General features: G+C 59.4%; 1 protein-coding gene across 4 annotated transcripts in view; it reads left to right on the top strand.

The window, feature by feature from the left end:
* KCNQ1 (potassium voltage-gated channel subfamily Q member 1) overlaps positions 1 to 16,982 on the top strand; it is a 348,762-nt gene that overhangs the window by 268,311 nt on the left and 63,469 nt on the right. The window contains exons 12-15 of one of the 4 annotated variants that reach the window (XR_012333661.1): positions 2,992 to 3,067; positions 8,151 to 8,219; positions 9,069 to 9,115; positions 9,980 to 10,041. Coding sequence is in view for 3 of the 4 variants with exons in the window: in XM_033861431.2 (XP_033717322.1) it covers positions 2,992 to 3,067; positions 8,151 to 8,245; positions 9,003 to 9,115; positions 9,980 to 10,041 (346 nt within the window). In the remaining variant the exon portion in view is untranslated. Of the gene's footprint in view, positions 1 to 2,991; positions 3,068 to 8,150; positions 8,246 to 9,002; positions 9,116 to 9,979; positions 10,042 to 16,982 lie in introns of all 4 variants that reach the window. The other 3 variants (XM_033861432.2, XM_033861431.2, XM_073809353.1) reach the window with 3 other exon arrangements.

The following is a 16,982-nucleotide window of genomic DNA, read 5'->3' as shown; positions in this document are numbered from 1 at the left end:
ATTTTTAAGAACGTATTTGACGGGGTATAGCATGCTAAGTTGGTAGGAATTTTCCTTGAGCACTTTAAGGATGTCATTCTGGCTTTCATCCTTTCCATTGACAAGTCAACCATCAGGATGATGTGTCATCATTCTCACCCCCACCCCCCTGACTTCAGAGCTTCTACAATGTTCCCTGCAGTCTTCAGCAGGGTTACTCCGATGGGCCTGGGTCTGTTGTACCTTGTCTCTCTCTCCAGCTGGATCCAAAGAGCCGTTTGGATCTGTGGCCTGATGTCTTCCATCATTTGGGGAAAATTCCGTGCCACTGAGGCTTCAAAATGATTTGTTCTCCATTTCGCCTCCTGTCCTTCTAAGGTGTTACGTGTATTAGAACTTCTAACCTCATCTTCTATGCCTTGCACTTTTTCCTAGATGTTTAATCTACTTTCCCTCCATACTCTAACCTGGCTATTTTCTCCAATTCACAAATATTCTCTTCTCCTCTGCCAGCAAATTCATCTACTGCATTTCTTAATTTCCATGAGGGTCCTTTTTGTTCTGGAATTTCCTTTCTTTCTTTTTCATAGAGATTTTACTTCTCTGGTGAAATTCTCCATCTTGTCATCTATTTTCTTGAACCTACTTATCAAGGTTATTTTCAAGTCCTTATCTAAAAACTCTGAAGCAAACCAATGCAACTGTTTGCTCCTGAGTCTGTGGGTCAGCGTATTGGGCTCCTCACCTGGCTGGTCTCACCTGGCTCGTCCCAGCGGCAGCTTGGGGGTGACTGGGTGGTCTCAGCTAGCCTCCGGAGTCTGGAGCTGTTGGGCTGTCAGCCAGGGTGCCTCAGCTCTCCTCCACGTGGCTTTTCTAGCAGCCCAGCTCAGACATGTCCACATGGCAGCAGCATTCCGTGATGATGGAAATAGTTGGGGGGAACTCCGACTGGGGGGAACTGCAAAGGATTTACACCCATCTCTAACCTCCCCCTGCCCACCCTCTGGCCATAAATTTTTACATTCCCCCCAAAGTAAAATTCACTCACCCCTCCAAGAGACACCAAAGTCTCATGCGATTAGAGACAGCACCCTGTCCAAAGTCCAGCATCTTACAATAGGCCTTTTTTTTTTCAGCCTCTGCCCAATGCCTGGTCCCCAAACCAGCACTATGCGTTTCAGGATTTTGGTATGATGTACCCCACTTTGGGGTCCTAATTTCTTTTCATCTATTGCAGCATGGCAAACCACACCTAAAGTTAGTGGCTTCACACTGCAGCTCTTTCCTTATTCATGAGTCTGTGGGTCAGCCATCTGGGCTCGGCTCAGCTGGGAGGTTGTCCTGCTGGCTCTGCGTGGGGTGACTCTCACAGCTGCAGTCTCCTTGGACGCTTATCAGGGCCGGAGGGTCAAAGATGGCCTCGATTCACATGCCTATTGCTTGGTGCTGGCTCTTGGCCAGAGCACCATGATTCTCCACGCGGCCTCTCCAGCCAGCCAGCTCAGGTGGTTCAAGCGACCACATTCCAAGAGCACACAAGTTAGACACAGTGGGACTTCCCCAGCATTCTCTTCATCACAATAAGGGTCAAGGTCAGCCCAAATTCAAGCAGTGAGAAAACCAACTCTATCTCTTGATGCAAGAGCTACCAGTCTTTAAGGCATTCAATCTACCACACCTTTAGATCTGTTTCCGTGGTCTGTTTTGTCCATTTGTTTTCAGTCTGTTGCGTATTAAAAACAGAATAGAGGCTCCGTGATCTTATCCCTACAGATAATTCGTTTTCTCTGGCGTGCAACAGGTGCGGGACAGCGCACCTTGCTCCAGGTGGGGATTGAGCTGATTTGAGGCTATGGCAGGGTTGGGGGCTCTCATCTCAAAGCTTGGGGTGTTTGCCAGGACCCCGTCTCCTTGGTGACTCTGAATCGCTTCTCCTCTCCCCAGTGACGTGAGTCTGTGGAGGCCTCTGCTTAGCCTTTTATCCTTCCAGCAGCTGCTTCTTGCTCCGTTTCTCAGAATCTCACCCCATGCTGTGCGGCTTAGTTCACAAATGCTTCAAGGGGAAATTGCGTGAAAGGGGGCTTCCTTCCCTGAGGCCCCCCATTCACCAGGATCTTGGCCCATCAAGTCCTGGATGTCTTTGCAGCCCTGGACTCCTGCCGGCCCAGGGAGCCCCCTGCCTCCCATTCGGCTAGCATGCCCCACACAACAAACGCACAAACGCGCACGTGGGCTCTCCCAGTTCGTTTCTCTTCTGGGATCTCAGCCCTTGGAGTCTTCCTCGCTCTCAAAGCCATCACACAGCTGTGGTGGTGTTCTCAGCAGAAGGTTTGGTCAGATGCAAGCCTCAGAGGCAGAAGGAAAATCCCCACTGGTTCCATGTGGATGTATTTCCTTCCGGTCTTTTTCCTGTGAACATATATATATATATCTCAACGATTGTGTTTCCCTTTTTAATGATGTTTCTAGAAGGAACTTCAGAGGGGATACCGCACGGTCTCCTTAGCAGGGTGGCTCAGGTGGTAGCTATCCCTGGCTCATTTGTCCGGCAGCCCTGTATTTTCCAAGTGGGTACCAGTGGGCGGGCTATAAAACCTTCCAGCTGAAAGGACCTTAGCTGTCATCTGTTTGTACCCCTCCCCACGCTCCTAGTGAGCAGCCAGAAGGCCCAAGGGTAGAAAGGAGCTTCTGCGGCTCTACTGTGAGTGAGGGGCAGAGCCATTGCCAACTCGGGACCCTGACTCCTCCCCCACTTCTGAGCGACAAGCAAGGCGAGGGTCCCTCTAGGGTCATCCCCCTAATTTAAGGCCTCTTGGCCTCAGCCTCTCCTCCTGCCACCAGGATGTGAGCTTGCAGATCCCCATCGGAGGGGGTCGATCACTCTCCTTGTTTCTGGAAAGGCCCAGCCCTTTGCCGGGGATGGGGGGCACATTTGGGAAGCCTCTGAGAGTGGTGGGCGCGGGATGACCATCTGGTCCGCACTCACGCCCTCCTCCCCATTCTCCACTGCAGGCTGCGGGAGCACCACCGGGCCACCATCAAGGTCATTAGGCGCATGCAGTATTTTGTGGCCAAGAAGAAATTCCAGGTGAGTCCTGTACTCAGCCCTCCTGCTCTGGTCCACCCTGAAAGCCCCTCTCCCACCCACAGCGCAGGCTGCGGGGTCCCCATACCCTGCCATATCTGACACCTGACCCTTCACCCGTCAAACACCCTGCCATGACTTCAGGATTCGTCCCCAAGACAGCAGACCCTGGAGGGACACTTCCCTGATCGGCCTGGACCCTGAGGCCCGGCGCAGAGCCCAGAGGCACGCAGAGCCCGAGGGCTCATGGGCCCCTCCCACCCCCCACCAGACAGGAGTGGGAGTGACTCAGGGAGGGTGCGGAGCCCGCCCTGCGTCACCTGGGCAGGAAGTGTTCTGTCCCAGGCCGGCTCAGGGCTCTTGTCCCCCTCGCCCACCCTGTGCGAGTCGGAACAGAGGGGAGACCCAGCCCTGCTCTGTGCCCCGGGGTGGCCCACCTTTGCAGGGAGAGGTAGGGTCTCTCTGGCTGGGCGGGGCTGGAGACTGTGGGCTTCCCCATCAGCACTCCTGCCAGGGGTGGGTCTCCTGCAGCCCCTGGGAGCCCGCAGAGGAAGCCAGCTGGCGGCAGGCTTGGTGCCCTCCTTCCTACGTGGGGACCGTCCTCCGTCTGAGGAGTGGGGCCCAGCTCAGCCCTGACTCTGAGAACATGGAACCTTAGGAAGCAGGGACCCTTGGGGGAGGCCATTCTCTTTCCAGAAGGCTTGGCCACCGGTGCCTTTCAAAAGTGAGTCCTTGGTGGAGCCAGGACTGGGGGTGGAGCCAGGACTGGGGGTCGCCCAGAGCCAACCAATACCCACATCCCCTGGGCCTGCTTCGCCAAGCAGGGGAGGTTGGGGGGGGGGGGGGCTTGTTCACAGCCCCTGGGAGGTCACAGCGAGGCTGGGACAAGAGCCAGCCCCCTCCGGGCCGCACCTCCCACCCCAGGCTGAAGGCTTTACACTGGCTCGTCCCAGCCCCCTCAGCAGAGCCCTCACCGCCCAGGCCACAGAGCCAGACTCAGTGCGGGGTTCTGGAAAGACCCCACCCCCTGGCAGCCCTGGGGAAGAACCCTTCCCCCGCCGGTAGTGGGAGCAGGAGCCCAAGGGGCTGGCCCAGGACGGCGTCCACGGGTGCCCAGCCCTCACACTGGCTCTGCCATGACACGACCGCCACCGATCCCGGCCCCAAGGACAGCCCTGGTGAGGCCCTGCCCCGGCCGCCCCGCTCCTCCGGCTACCCGGCAGCACCCGCGGCCCCCTTGGCTGGGTGGTTTGCACACAGAGTCCCCGGTGGCATCCTGCTGCCTGCCCGTCTGTCTGCCTGCAGCCCTGGAGGGGGGCCGTTCCCCACCAAACTGGGCCAAGTTGTGCCAAGGCTCCCGCCAGGGCCTGGGACTCCTCATTGTTGAAACAAAGAGTCGTGGTGAATGCTATTGTCGGCCGGCGCCAGGAGGTCTGCCCAGCAGTGTTCTGGGCGAGATCCGACGGCCCCGGACAGAGGGCGTCTGGGTTCTGTGGCTGTTCCTCCCCCGAGGGCCCGCTGCCCTGGCGGTACCAGCAGAGGGGTGGCTTGGTGGAGCAGGGAGCTCAGGGGGCGCTGGGTGAGGGCGGGCTGGCCTCCTGGGGAGGGAGGAGGAGGAATGGCAGGACCCCCCTCGGGGGTCAGGTCTGGGCAGGACTGCTCCCAAGAGCAGAAGAGGCCCCCGGAAGGGCCACGATGTGTCGCCCTCACTCGAGGGCCGTTGGTGCTGACGTCTAAAACCACAGACGTCAACCTGGGGAGCAGAGGGGTCAGCGGGGACTCTTCCAGGATGGGGATGGTCCCCAGCCTGAGCAGCTGGGCCACCAGCGTTCCAGAGCAGGCCCCGGCAGGGCAGAGGCCATAACCTCTGCCTGGGGCACTGTTGGGCCACGCAGGGCCGTGCCAGGGTGGACAGCAGGCTTCCTGGGGGCTGCTTCCAGGGTCTGGGGCACCCAGCAGGGCAGGCGGAACCTTGGGGTTCATGGCAGGCCCAGCTCTGGGGGTGATGTGAGCAGCTTCCAGCTCAGAACCACAGGCCGCCCTGGGCAGATGGGCGCCACAGTGGCTGGAGCAGCTGTGGACGCTGGTGAGCGCCCGTCACAGACATGCAGGCAAGACAACTGGTTGCTGACCTCCCTTCCAGGCCGAGGGTCTCCTTTTCTGCCTCAGGACACAGGCCAGGGTCCTGCGAATGGCCTGGAGGCTTCCGGAAGGAGGCTGGGCAGCCTCACCTCCCCTGCTCCCTGCCCCTCCCCTCGGCGCAGGACCCCTGGGGGGCCTTCAATAAATTGGGCGGGGCCCTTTGAGTGGAGGGGCTCCCGGGAGCTTCCTGGTTTGAGCAAGGCCAGAAGCTGGGGCAGCAGGAGGCCTCCAGGAAGGAGGGACCACGCACGGACGTAGAAGCGGTGGACGAGTCCCTGGCAGTGAGGGGCTCTGTGGGGCTCCAGGGGCGGCCCCCCACCCAGGCCCAGCTGTCAGGGAGGCCGTCCCTTCCCCCGCAGCAGCCCGTCTGTCTGTCTGCTGCACGCCCACCCCCATCTGGCCTCAGGGGCTGCAGAAGTGGCGGGTGGCCCCCCTGCCCGCCTCGCCTGCCGATAAGTACCCAGCTGGCCGCCCCTGCGTCTGGCCGGAGGAGCCAGAGCCTCTCAGCCCTTCACGTTTGCCTTGAACTCGCATGTCCACCGGCGGTCAGTCTGGACAGCCTGGCATTATCTCGGCTCATCTCAGGCTCCTGCTGCTGCCAAGGAAATGAGCTCTAGAGAGAAAGCTGAGATGATGTCTCCAGCCAGGCCCCAGGCCACCACTCGACAAAGGCCTCCAGGAGCTCTGAGCAGACCCTGGTTGGGGGGCGGGAGGTGAACTTCTCAGCTCCGAGACGAGTCTCAGGGGGTCTGGGACCCCACCGTACCACGGGTCCTGGGTGTCAGTCGGGCGTCGGTTACCCTGTTGTGGTCCACACCCTAGACAAGGCAAGGCCGGGGGTGGGGGGCCTGCTCACGAGCCCCACCCCACCCGCACCCCCGCTTCTGCAGACAAGCACAGGCGTGCCCGGGCACACACACACCTGTCACCTGTACTCTTATGCCTTCCCACGGGGACATCCGTATCCACTCGTGCACACAGAGGCTCTTAACACGCTCAGGTGCCCAGATTCCCCTGCACGCTGTGGGCCGGGACCTCCCCGGGTGTCTGGGGGACCAGGGCAAGGACCCGCTCCATTCCAGGCCAGGCCTGCCCCACTTTGACCTCTGAACCCAGACTTCCCCTCTTCTGATCCCACCCCAGACGGCTCCAGCCGGCCTGGAGGTGCCCAGTATAGCTCACAGGAGGCCAAGATCACAACTCAGTGGCGTGTGCGCTGAACAGCAGTGCAGACCCTGGGCTCGGCCGCAGACACTGTCACGGCCACCTCGGGCTCTCCTGGCAAGAGCCAGTTCAGGACCCGCTGGCCTTTCTCACCTACCATCTTACTTCATCCCCACTCCCTCCCTGCCAGCCAGAGGACTCCGCATCCCCAACTCACAGAAGGACAAACTGAGCCCTGGGGTATTACCACTAGCCTGTAGCTAAGGGCCACAGTGTGTGGCAAGTCAGCGAGCCTGCCAGAGTCCCGCCCCCTCCTGACCCTGAGACCCCACCACGGGCCTCGGCATGTAGGCCACAAAGGGACACGGGGTGGTCCCGGGGCCCAAAGCGGGGCTGGGTGTTACTGTGAGGGCCCCGCCTGGTGGATCTTGAGGGAGCAGGAACCCCCTGGAATTCTTGTGCCCAGAGTCCCTGACAGGGAGGAGGATTCTGCGCTGCCCCAGGGTTCCTGGGGTCCAGGACGATGTGGGGAGCTGCGAGAACATAGTTAAGCCGCCAGCATCGATGGCAGGGCCCCTGGACATGTCTGAAGGGTGCCCAGAGATCGAGGCAGGACCCTGCCCTCAGGGGAACCCCATCTTTCTGGAAGGCAGAGGTGGCCCTACCCTTAGCCTGGGGTAGCCCCAGTCTCTGGGGTGGCACCCCAAGGAGAAGGAGGCCTCAGGTGGGCAGGGAGGACAGGTGCCCTGGGGCTCCCGGGGTTGAGACCTGGCCCTGACCCTCAACGGGCCTCTGTGCCTTATTACTTCTCTCCCTCTGACCCGCCGGCCCCGCCCTGGCCTGCCAGCTGTCTGGCGTGTCTCTCAGGCCCCCTACACTCCCCAGCAAGAGGCAGGAACCTCCCAGCCCATCACTAGTGTGGGTCCTTCAGGGTTAATGAGACCACCTGGGGCCCCCAGCCCCGTCTCCCCGCGGTTCTCCCAATAGAAGTAGCCTATATCCCCACGCAGCTCTGGCTCGCTTGTGTGGGCGAAGGGCCTCCTGGGCCATCAGACCCCGACACGGCCAGCCCGGTGCTCCCTGGGCGTTTTGCTGACGTCGTGAGAAGCCCCGTTCTCTCTGCTGTGGTCTTACCTGAGCCCCGGAGGCATTTATGGGCTCAGGGCTGGCGCCGAGCCTGGAGCTCTGGGGTTCCCTTCCCTGCCCCCATGGCCGCAGGCCTGCCGTGGGACCAACCTCCCTTCCCAGGCAGCCTGGGAGGCCCAGCAGGAGGCCTGTCCCCCGGGGCCACCCCTGCTCAGCTCAGGGGACTGCCTAGGAAGGGGGTGGGGTGGGCCACCTCCCCGTCCCAAGAGCAGTGGGTGCGCCGGCCGACAAGCGTGCGGAGGGTGAGCCTGGGGCCCAGGCAGGCGGTGGCCGCACGGAGCTGTGCCCTCCACGCAGTGACTGGCGGCCATGCTGGCCCCCCGCCCCCAGGCCCTCGGCTGGGCCAGCTCTTCCAAGGCAGCTTGAAAACAGGGACCGGCGGCCTGGAAAGGGAGAGTGGGCAGGTCCCTGCGGGTGAGCGGGCAGGAAGCTGAGGCCCTGAGAGGCTGAGGTACCGGCCCAGGGTCACCCAGCTCCCGGGGAGGATGAGCCCGGCCACTGCATGTGCGCTGATCCAGGCCCGCCCCGTGGTGCCACGCGGGCAGCTCCTTAAATCCTGGAAGAGCACGGAAGGCGGGCGCAGTCACCGCGCTAACGCTGCGCCCGCAGCGTGACTCTCTCCCTCCCACCGCAGCAAGCACGGAAGCCCTACGACGTGCGGGATGTCATCGAGCAGTACTCCCAGGGCCACCTCAACCTCATGGTGCGCATCAAGGAGCTGCAGAGGAGGTGGGCGCGGGGCCCGGGGGGCGGGGCCCGGGGGGCGGGGGGATCTGAGCGGGCGGGGTAGGGGCGGGGGCTCACTCCACACATGGCCACGCCTCAGAGACGCTGGACACTTCACAGCCCAGCACACACCCTGTGAGCAGGGGCCAGGTCCAGCCCCAGGAGACAGCCCCTCCAGGAGAGGCCCTACCAGTTGGGAGCTGAGCACCTCAACCCCTGGTAGCCGACGTCCTCTGGCTTCTGACTTGGGGCCCACAGAGCTCATCCTCATGGAAGCAGCGTGGTCCTTGGGGGCCTGCGTGGGCTCAGACCAGCTGCATCTCCACGGTGGGCTGGCCTGGGAACGGAGCTCCGTGCGACGCAGGGTGTGGCTGGGAGACGTGCCTGTCCTGACCACAGGCCAGGCCAGGGGCTCAGGCTGCCCCCGCCCCTGTCGCTGACCTACTACAGGGGCGTGAAGCCCACCCAGCCCAGTGACCTGGCCTTGCCCCGGAAGGGCCCATTTGCAGGCCTGCCTCTCTGGAACATTCAGGACACTGGGCTATCCTGGCACCCTGCTGTGCCCAGGGAGGGTGACAAAGGAGCAGCCCAACCACTGCCCTTCACCTCTGAGCGCCGCCCCCCGAAGCCCCCTTGGGAGCATGGGCCTCTGGAACCTGGCAGGCACCTGGCTGGTTTTTGGGTGGCAGCGAGGGGCGGGCCCCAGAGGGGGCGGGCAGCTTGTCTTGCTGGGCACATCAGCCCATCCACCCACCGACAGGCCAGATGTCCGTGCGGTGCCCCGGCCAAGCGTGAGCCGGTCTCCGTCTCCCTCCCTCCCCCCCAGGCTGGACCAGTCCATCGGGAAGCCCTCCCTCTTCATCTCCGTCTCAGGTGGGTTTCTGCATGGAGACACCCTGGGCGTGGCAGCCCAGGCCGCACCCTCCTACCATCCCTCCACCCACGCCTGCCTCTTCCACCATCAGAAAGCGCATGTCTGACAAGGAAATCCAGAGAGGGGGGCAGGCAGACCCACCCTAAGCAAATTGGCTTCAAATATGATTTACAAGGGATTTTCAGTTACTGCAAGAACCTGCGTGCGTCCTTACAAATGGCGGGCTTTTCTAGGCCATTGATGTGAGTGTGGAAATGTGACCAGGACCCTGGGAAGGCGGGGGCCTGGGAGTGGGGTTGGGGGGTGAGCAGCCAGCTAGAGCGTTGGGGAGCAAGAAGGGTGCTGCTCTCCAGCTCTGAGGCTCGGCCTCATGTCCTCCGGGGGGGGGCTAGGGGGTCACACCAGGGGGGGCAGGGCCAGGCCAGTTCCTCGGGGTTGCCCTAGCCCAAGTTCAAGTGGGAGGTGCAGCTCACTCAGGGACAGGGCGGCAGGGGCCGCAGGGGCGACAGGCCTCCCCGGCCAGAGCAAGTACCCCCTTGGGGCGGAATGTCACCTTTGTACAGCGGGCACCATCTCAGGCAGCCCCCGGGCAGGGTGGGTGCCTGTCCTCTGAGGCTCTCGGAGGTCACAGAACCGGAAAGAGTGGAGTGGGGACAAGCAAGCCAGCGCCCGGCCCACCCACTGCCGCCCCTGAAGTTCTCAGCACAGAAGAGCTTCTAAGAGACATTCCCATAAGTTCGGGCCGTTGACCCTCACTCCCTCACCCCCATCGCCCTTCTCCCCGAGCCCAGTTGGGGTCACCTGCCCACCCCTCCCCATATGCCAGCCCAGGCGTCCCTGACTTGGGTGCTTTAACCCCACAGAGAAGAGTAAGGACCGAGGCAGCAACACGATCGGTGCCCGCCTGAACCGCGTGGAGGACAAGGTAGGCGCCCAAGCCCACGACAGCTCTCGCAGGCCACGTGGCGTCGCTGCTGGCGGGCGGCGGGCAGCGGCCTTGGGGCCCAGACGGTGCCGTCCACAGCGGCGTTTCACTCTCCAGCTCTGTCCTGAGCGTGCAGGGCTTGGATGGTGCCCTAGGTGTCTGGGGTCTCCCTCCCTCCCTCCTTCTTTCCTTCCTTCCTTCCACCTGTGCTCGGTGTGGGCTCCCTGACGTAGGGCTTCAGCTCCTCTCTCATGTGCACTGGGCGTCGGTCCCTGCGGGAGGAGGATGCTGAAGGCCAGGCTGGTCTTAGACCTCTGACAAGTGGCATCATTATTGGCAAGTGGCACCGAGTGCCCACAGTTCCTCCCTGGCATAGCTGAGGACCGCCCGGTGCACGCTGAGGTGGGCAGTGTTGTCCACTGGCAGCCCCCAGCCCGCTTGCACTCAGGGACTCAGAGGTGCCGACAGGGACACGAGGGTGCGTCAAGTGGGGAGGAGGGGGTGTGGGCTCCAGGACCCTCCTCCGCAGGGTCCTGACAGCAAGGGAGGTGGGGAGTGACGGCCGAGGCCCTGCTGGCTGTCCGGTGGGACGTGGACGCCGTGCCCCCTCCACTCCAGGGCACCGGCAGCCTCGGTGGCCGGGACACCCCAGTGCCCGCCGGGCTCTGTGCCCGCGGCCCCGCCTCTCAGCTCCGGAACCCTTCCCAGGGCATCCTGGGAGCCTCGGAGGATCTGTGGAATGGGAGGGGGCGGCCCGCGCCCTTTGAAGTCTCCGTGGTTTGGAGCAGGCTGTTATCTTGCCGAACAGCTCGTTCATCTACATGGACTTTATCTGAAAGCAGCCGGGGGGCTAAAAATAGAGGAATTTCGGTTGAGCAGGGATGCGTCCGACTCTCGGTTTCCTGGGCAACGCCTGGCTCTGGCCCGTGTCCATCTCTGCTGCAGCTGGGCAGGCGGGCAGGGGCACAGCTCCGGGTTCCTGCCCCACCCACCCTGGCCTGGGCCTGCAGGACGACCCTCTGCCCACCAGCAGTCTTCCCTGGCCTGGGCGGGTATGGGCCACGATCCTGTACGTGGGGGAGGGCCACTGTCCAGGTGCCCACGGGGGCTCTCACTTCGGGCCTGGTCCTCTAGGGCTGTGTGACGCCAACACCCTGACCCCGCCGGAGGGCTGGCCCGTCTCGGTCAGCGCAGGCCTCGGCGGGCCTGGTGGCTCTCCTGTGCCCAGGCAGGTGGTCCAGTGGCAGATGCCCTGTCTGGCAGGATGGGTACTGAAGCTAGGAACGGCCAGCTCCCCAGGCTGAACGGCATCAGAGGCTCTGGGGCCTGGACTCCGCCTCTCTGGTGACCCGTCCTTGGCTTTCACTCGTCTCCTCGTGTGGGACCCGGGACGCGGGGCTGGCAGATTCCGGGATAAGCAGCAGGTGGCCACGCCCAGTACAGCAGACCAGGCACCCGGCTGGGGGGACCGGTGGGGCGGGGCTTCCAGACATCAACGGATGCAGAGGTAGAGCCGGGGAAAGGACCCAGGGCCCCCCACCCCCACCCCCGCCTCCTTGCCCAGCTCTGGCCAAGGCAGCCTTCACTGACTGGCCCCCGCCGCTGGCAGGGGTCGTGGTGGCCCATGGGCGCGTGAGCCGGCCCCCACCCAGCAGCCCTGGGAGCGCCCCGCTGCCCTGTCATCCAAATGTGCTTACCCCTCCTCAAGTCCCTGCCCTGGTCTGGTTCTGTCCCCTGTCCCACTGTCCTGGGCCTCTCTTACGGCTCTGCCCACTGTTCCTCCGGACAGGCCACCCCTTGAAACCTAAACCAGAGCCTGGTGTCCTCTGGGGGTGATGAAGGGTAGGAGACGGGGTTCCCTGGAGCCATCTGGCCGCCGGTGGGGGTCTGAGAGCCAGGGCTCAGCCCTTGTGCAGCCAGGGTCGGTGTGGCGGGCTGAGGTGCGGCCCACGTTGGCCTTGGGGATACAGAATTATGGGCCCACATTTCTTCAGATCTGAACAACAAAGGGAAGGGTTTTCTGGAGTCCCTGATCCCTGGGGGCAAGGTTGGGAGCAAGGCCCCTGGTGGCCTCCACCGTCAGGCTCTGCGCCCGGGACAGGGGCCGTTTCTGGGCAGCAAGTATTCCGGATGTTCCGCACACGCTCAGGGAGATGGGCTCTGTGTCGCCTTCGTCCCCGTCCTGCCTCCCAGGAGCTGGTTCCGCCCAAGAGGCACAGTCATGCCCCCAGGTCTCAAGGCAGGGAGCAGGCCGTGCTCCACGCTGAATCTCTGCCCCGTGGACACGTGCTGGACCCGGGCAGAGGCTGCCGTGGGCCGGCGTCCAGCTCAGCCTGCCCAGCCCCGCCCCCGCTAGCCGATGCCCCCCTCGGGGACAGACCCTGGGAAAGGGCCCCGCCGGGCCCAGAGGGCACAGTGGCGTGTCCCAGGCCCCACGTTATCACCGCAGCCATCGGGACCATAAACAACCCCCCTCGCAATCCTGCTGACTGAGGGAAGTTGGGGGCAGGAAATCCAGCAGCCGTCCAGCCCTGGGAAGCCCAGCAGGCCTGCAGTGGTGGCAGTGCCAGCCGGCCCGCCAGCCCCAGCCGGAGCCCCGGACCTCCCCCAACCCCACCGGGCTGGCCTCAGGCCGGAAGGGAGCCTGGCCCCCAACTGCTTCCTCATCTCAGCTCAGGCCCTCCGCGGTGACGGCGGTCCCGGCCCGGCGGCTCACTCAGCCACAGGACGAGGGGCTTGGAGAGGAGGGGGAGGGGACTTCGGGGGGCACAGCGGCTGCCCCCATCCCTGTCCTGGGCGCAGGTCATTCTGAGGGTCAGTGGCCGGGCTGTCCACTTGCAGGGAGTCACCGGGGGTGGGGGAGGCCAGCTCAGCTTGTGCAGGGGGGCCTCTGTTTCCCGGCGAGGAGTCTCCTTCCCATGTCCAGTCCAGGGGCCACATGGGCTGGAGGGCCCCCCACACTTCCTTCTCTCCGGGGTCCTGCAGCCTCGTTGCAGCTCGCACTCCTGCTCAGAGCCCCCCACCCACCCTCAGGATGCCCCCGTCCCTGGCCCGGGCTGGCTGTGCAGGCCTGCCTCGCTCCGGGGGCATGGGGAGCGGACACAGAGTTCCCCCGCCGCAGCCTGCCGCCCGCTGGCCTGGGGAGCCCGCTGGCCCCCTTAGCTGTGCGAGGAGAGGGCTTGAACTGCTTTGTCGCGTTGCGTTCTCTACCCTGGCAAGGACCCGTTTGCCCAAATGAAGTCTCTTTTACCGGTGGGGAAACTGAGGCCCGGAGAGGTTGAGCGGTTGCCTAGTTAGCTGGTTAGGTAAAGCGCTGGTCCCGGCGGAAGCCACAGACAGAAGGGGAGATGAGGTGGAGAGAGACAGAAGAAAGCAGGAGAGTATTGCCCAAACAGAAGGGGTCTGGTTGAGAAGAGGCCGCGCAGGAGCACTGAGGGCCAAGGTGAGGGCAAGCAGTAAGGTCCACGGGCGGCAGCGGTCAGATTCCGACACGCCAGGCCCTGGGACGGGTCCTGAGAACGCGGCCCCCAGCGCCCCGGCCCCTCCCCGTCAGGGCTGCTCCGGGGCAGGGACCCTGCGGCTCTCTGGGGACCCGATGGAGAAGTCGGCTCCCACCTTCCTCCCCCAGTGTGTATTCTTAGCTCCGTCCCCAGGACCTGCTGCAGTGTTTACATTGAGCCCTGTTTATTTTGCAAGCTCAGCTCACACTGCTTTTGCTGATATGAGGAACACAGTGGGCTGGGAGAATTTCTTTCTTCTCTGTTTTTGCCGGAAATGTTCATGGCTCAGAGCCGGACACAGGGAGTCCTGGGTTTCCAGGCCCCAGTTCAGAGACTGTGGGTGGGAAGGGCCCCCCCAGCCCCCCGACATTCCTTCCACCGCCCCCCAGCCTAGAACCCTAGCCAGGCACACCTTTCTGCCTGACAGGAATGCCCCCCAGCCCGGGCTCCCCAGCCCCTGCCCTGGACCAGGTAGGCCCGGTCACCCAGGACCTGGCGTCTGCCCCAGACCCCCGTCCTCCTGCTCTGTCCCCCTCCCAGACTTCTCCACCCACCAGGCCTAAAAGCAGGACCCGGAGTCCTAGTCATCCCAGCCACACCCCCTGCTCCTGCCACCACCCCGAGAGCCCCTCCAAGCGGCTCACCCTTGCACGCCAGCTGCGCGTCGCCCCCGCTGGGTTCAGGCCTTTATCATCTTGGGCTTAGATTATTTTTCCAGACATCTATGTGGCCTCTGGCCTCTCCCCGCCACACACCAGTCCTTCACGTTGTATTAGCTTCCTTACACACTGCTGAAACCCTCCAGCTAATATTTTCCTCAGAGTTTTTCTGTCCACATTTGTGGGTGTGATGTGTACTCACAGTGTCCCCGTTGGGTTATGGTAGCCCATGTACGTGAGCCTCACAGAACGAGTTGAGAAGTGTTCCCCCTTCTTCCATCTTCTAGAATATTCCGTATAGGGGGAGGATTCTCTTCCCCTGAGCGTTTGGGGAAACTTGGAGGTAAAGCCGCCTAGGCCTGGTGCGTTCTTTGTGGGCAGGTTTTTCATCGAGTCAATGACTCGGATGGTTATGGGACAGTTGGGGTTTTCTATCTCTTCTTGTGTCAGTTTTGATAAGTTGCGTATTTTAAGAATTTGTACGTTCCCTCCTAGTTTTCACATTTATTGGCATTTATCGGCATTTTAGCATCCGTGTCGTCAGTGGTTAGGCCCCTTTTTTATTGCCAATATTGTTGGTTTACACTTTCACTTTTTTCCATTGGTCAAGCCTGCCAGCCAGTTGATGATTTTATTCATGTTTTCAACAAATTTTTGACCTAGTCGATCCTCTCGTTGGTCGGTTTGGTTTTGTTTCGTCCACTTCTCTTTATTTTCTTCCTTCTATTTACTTGGGCTTAATGTCTTATTCTTTCTTTAACTTCTTAGGTTGGATAATTATGAATTCTAAAACTTTCTAGATTTCTAAGGTGTGCATTGAAGACTATACTTTTATTTTTCTCTAAATACCACTCAAACTTCACCCCCCGGGTTTTGATATATAGCATTTAATTTTAATGTTCATTCACGCAAAGATTTTTCTAGTCTCCATTATGACCTCTTGTTTATCCCAGGAGCTATTTTGGAATAGGATTTTTGTCATTGTTATAATTGTTATTCCTCTATCGTCAAAGAAAGTGATCTGTAGGGTATCAATCATTTTTTTAAATAAATTTATTTATTTATTTACTTTTGGCTGTGTTGGGTCTTCGTTGCTGCGCGGCTTTCTCTAGTTGCGGCGAGCGAGGGCTGCTCATTGCGGTGGCTCCTCTTGTTGCAGAGCACAGGCTGTAGGCGTGCGGGCTTCAGTAGTTGTGGCGCATGGGGTTCAGGAGTTGTGGCTCGCAGGCTCTAGAGCACAGGCTCAGTAGTTGTGGTGCACAGGCTTCGTTGCTCCGTGGCATGTGAGATCTTCCCAGACCAGGGTGGATTCTTAACCACTGTGCCACCAGGGAAGTCCTGTAGGGTATCAGTCTCTTGGAACATTTTGAAATATGTTTTACAGGTACAACACGTCATCAACTTTTGTAAATGTACCTTCTGTGTTTGAATACCATGTGTATTCTGAAGTTGCTGGGTACAGTGTTATACTTGTGTTCATTAGAACGAGCTTGTTAATTGTTTTGTTGAGATCTATATCCTCACTGGAATGTTTTTATCTTACTTGATCTATCATTACTGAGAAATGTGTTGAAGAGCCAACAATTGTGGAGAATTTTTCTAGTTTTCTTTATATTTCTGTCAATTTTCGCTTAATGTGTTTTTAGAGCTTATGATCAGATACATATACTATCCAAATTTTTATCTATTCCCTGCTGGAGTCAATGTTTTCTAATTCCATAACACCCGCTTTCTCTCAAGTAGTGTTCTTTTTTCCCTTAAAGTCTATTATCATTGTTATACAAACCTAATTTTGTTTGTAATCTTTTTTTTTTTAAGCTTTCTTTTGAGGTATAATTTACATGCCATAAAATTCACCCAATGTAAATGTCGGCAACACATTTTAGTAAATTTCTAGTTTGATGTGCAGCCGTCATCAAAGCTAAGTTTTAGAACATTTTTCAACACCCCCAAATTCCCTCAATTCCATTTGCAATCATTCCCAGCTCCCACCGCCAGCCACACTCAATCACTGACCGGCTTTCTGTCTCTGTATCCTTAAATTTCTATAAGGCTAGAAATTCCCCTTTTCTGGATGCTTCATATAAATGGAATCAGACAACTTGTGGTGTTTTGTGTTTAGTTTTTCTCACACAATGTAACATTCTTGAGGGTCATCTGTGCTGCATCATGTATTTCTTTTCTTTTTAACACTGAATAGTATTCTGTTGTATGGATCAACCACATTTTGTTTATCCATTTGCCAGTTGATAGACGTTTGGATTGTTTCCAGTTTGGGGCTATTATGGTCAATGCTGCTGTGAACTTTTATCTACAAGTCTGTGTATGGACATATGTTTTCATTTCTCTCGGTCAGGTTCCTAAGAGGGGAATTGATGGGTCATATGGTAAGTTTCTGTTTAACTTTCTAAAAAACTTCTAAACTGTTTTCCAAAGGGTCTGTACCATTTTGATTTCCCACCAGTAATGTACAAAGGTTCCACTCTCTCTATATCCTTGCAAATACATGGTATGGTTGGCCTTTTTTCTTTTCGCCATTCTAGTTGTGGGTTTGATTTGCATTTCCTTAATCACTAATGATGTTGAGCAACTTTTCATGTGCTTATTAGCCATTCATAGTCTTCTTTGGGGAAATGTTTATTCAACTCTCTTGCCTATTTTCTAATTAAGTAGTTCTGTTATTGAGTTGTAAGGGTCGTTTATATGTTCTGGATACAAGTCCTTTATCAGATATATGACTTGCAAGTATTTTCTCCCATTCTGCGGCTGTCTTTTCATGTTC

Source organism: Tursiops truncatus, chromosome 8, assembly GCF_011762595.2.
Source record: "Tursiops truncatus isolate mTurTru1 chromosome 8, mTurTru1.mat.Y, whole genome shotgun sequence".
Classification (NCBI taxonomy): domain Eukaryota; kingdom Metazoa; phylum Chordata; class Mammalia; order Artiodactyla; family Delphinidae; genus Tursiops; species Tursiops truncatus.
This window is presented reverse-complemented; position numbering and strand designations above follow the sequence as displayed.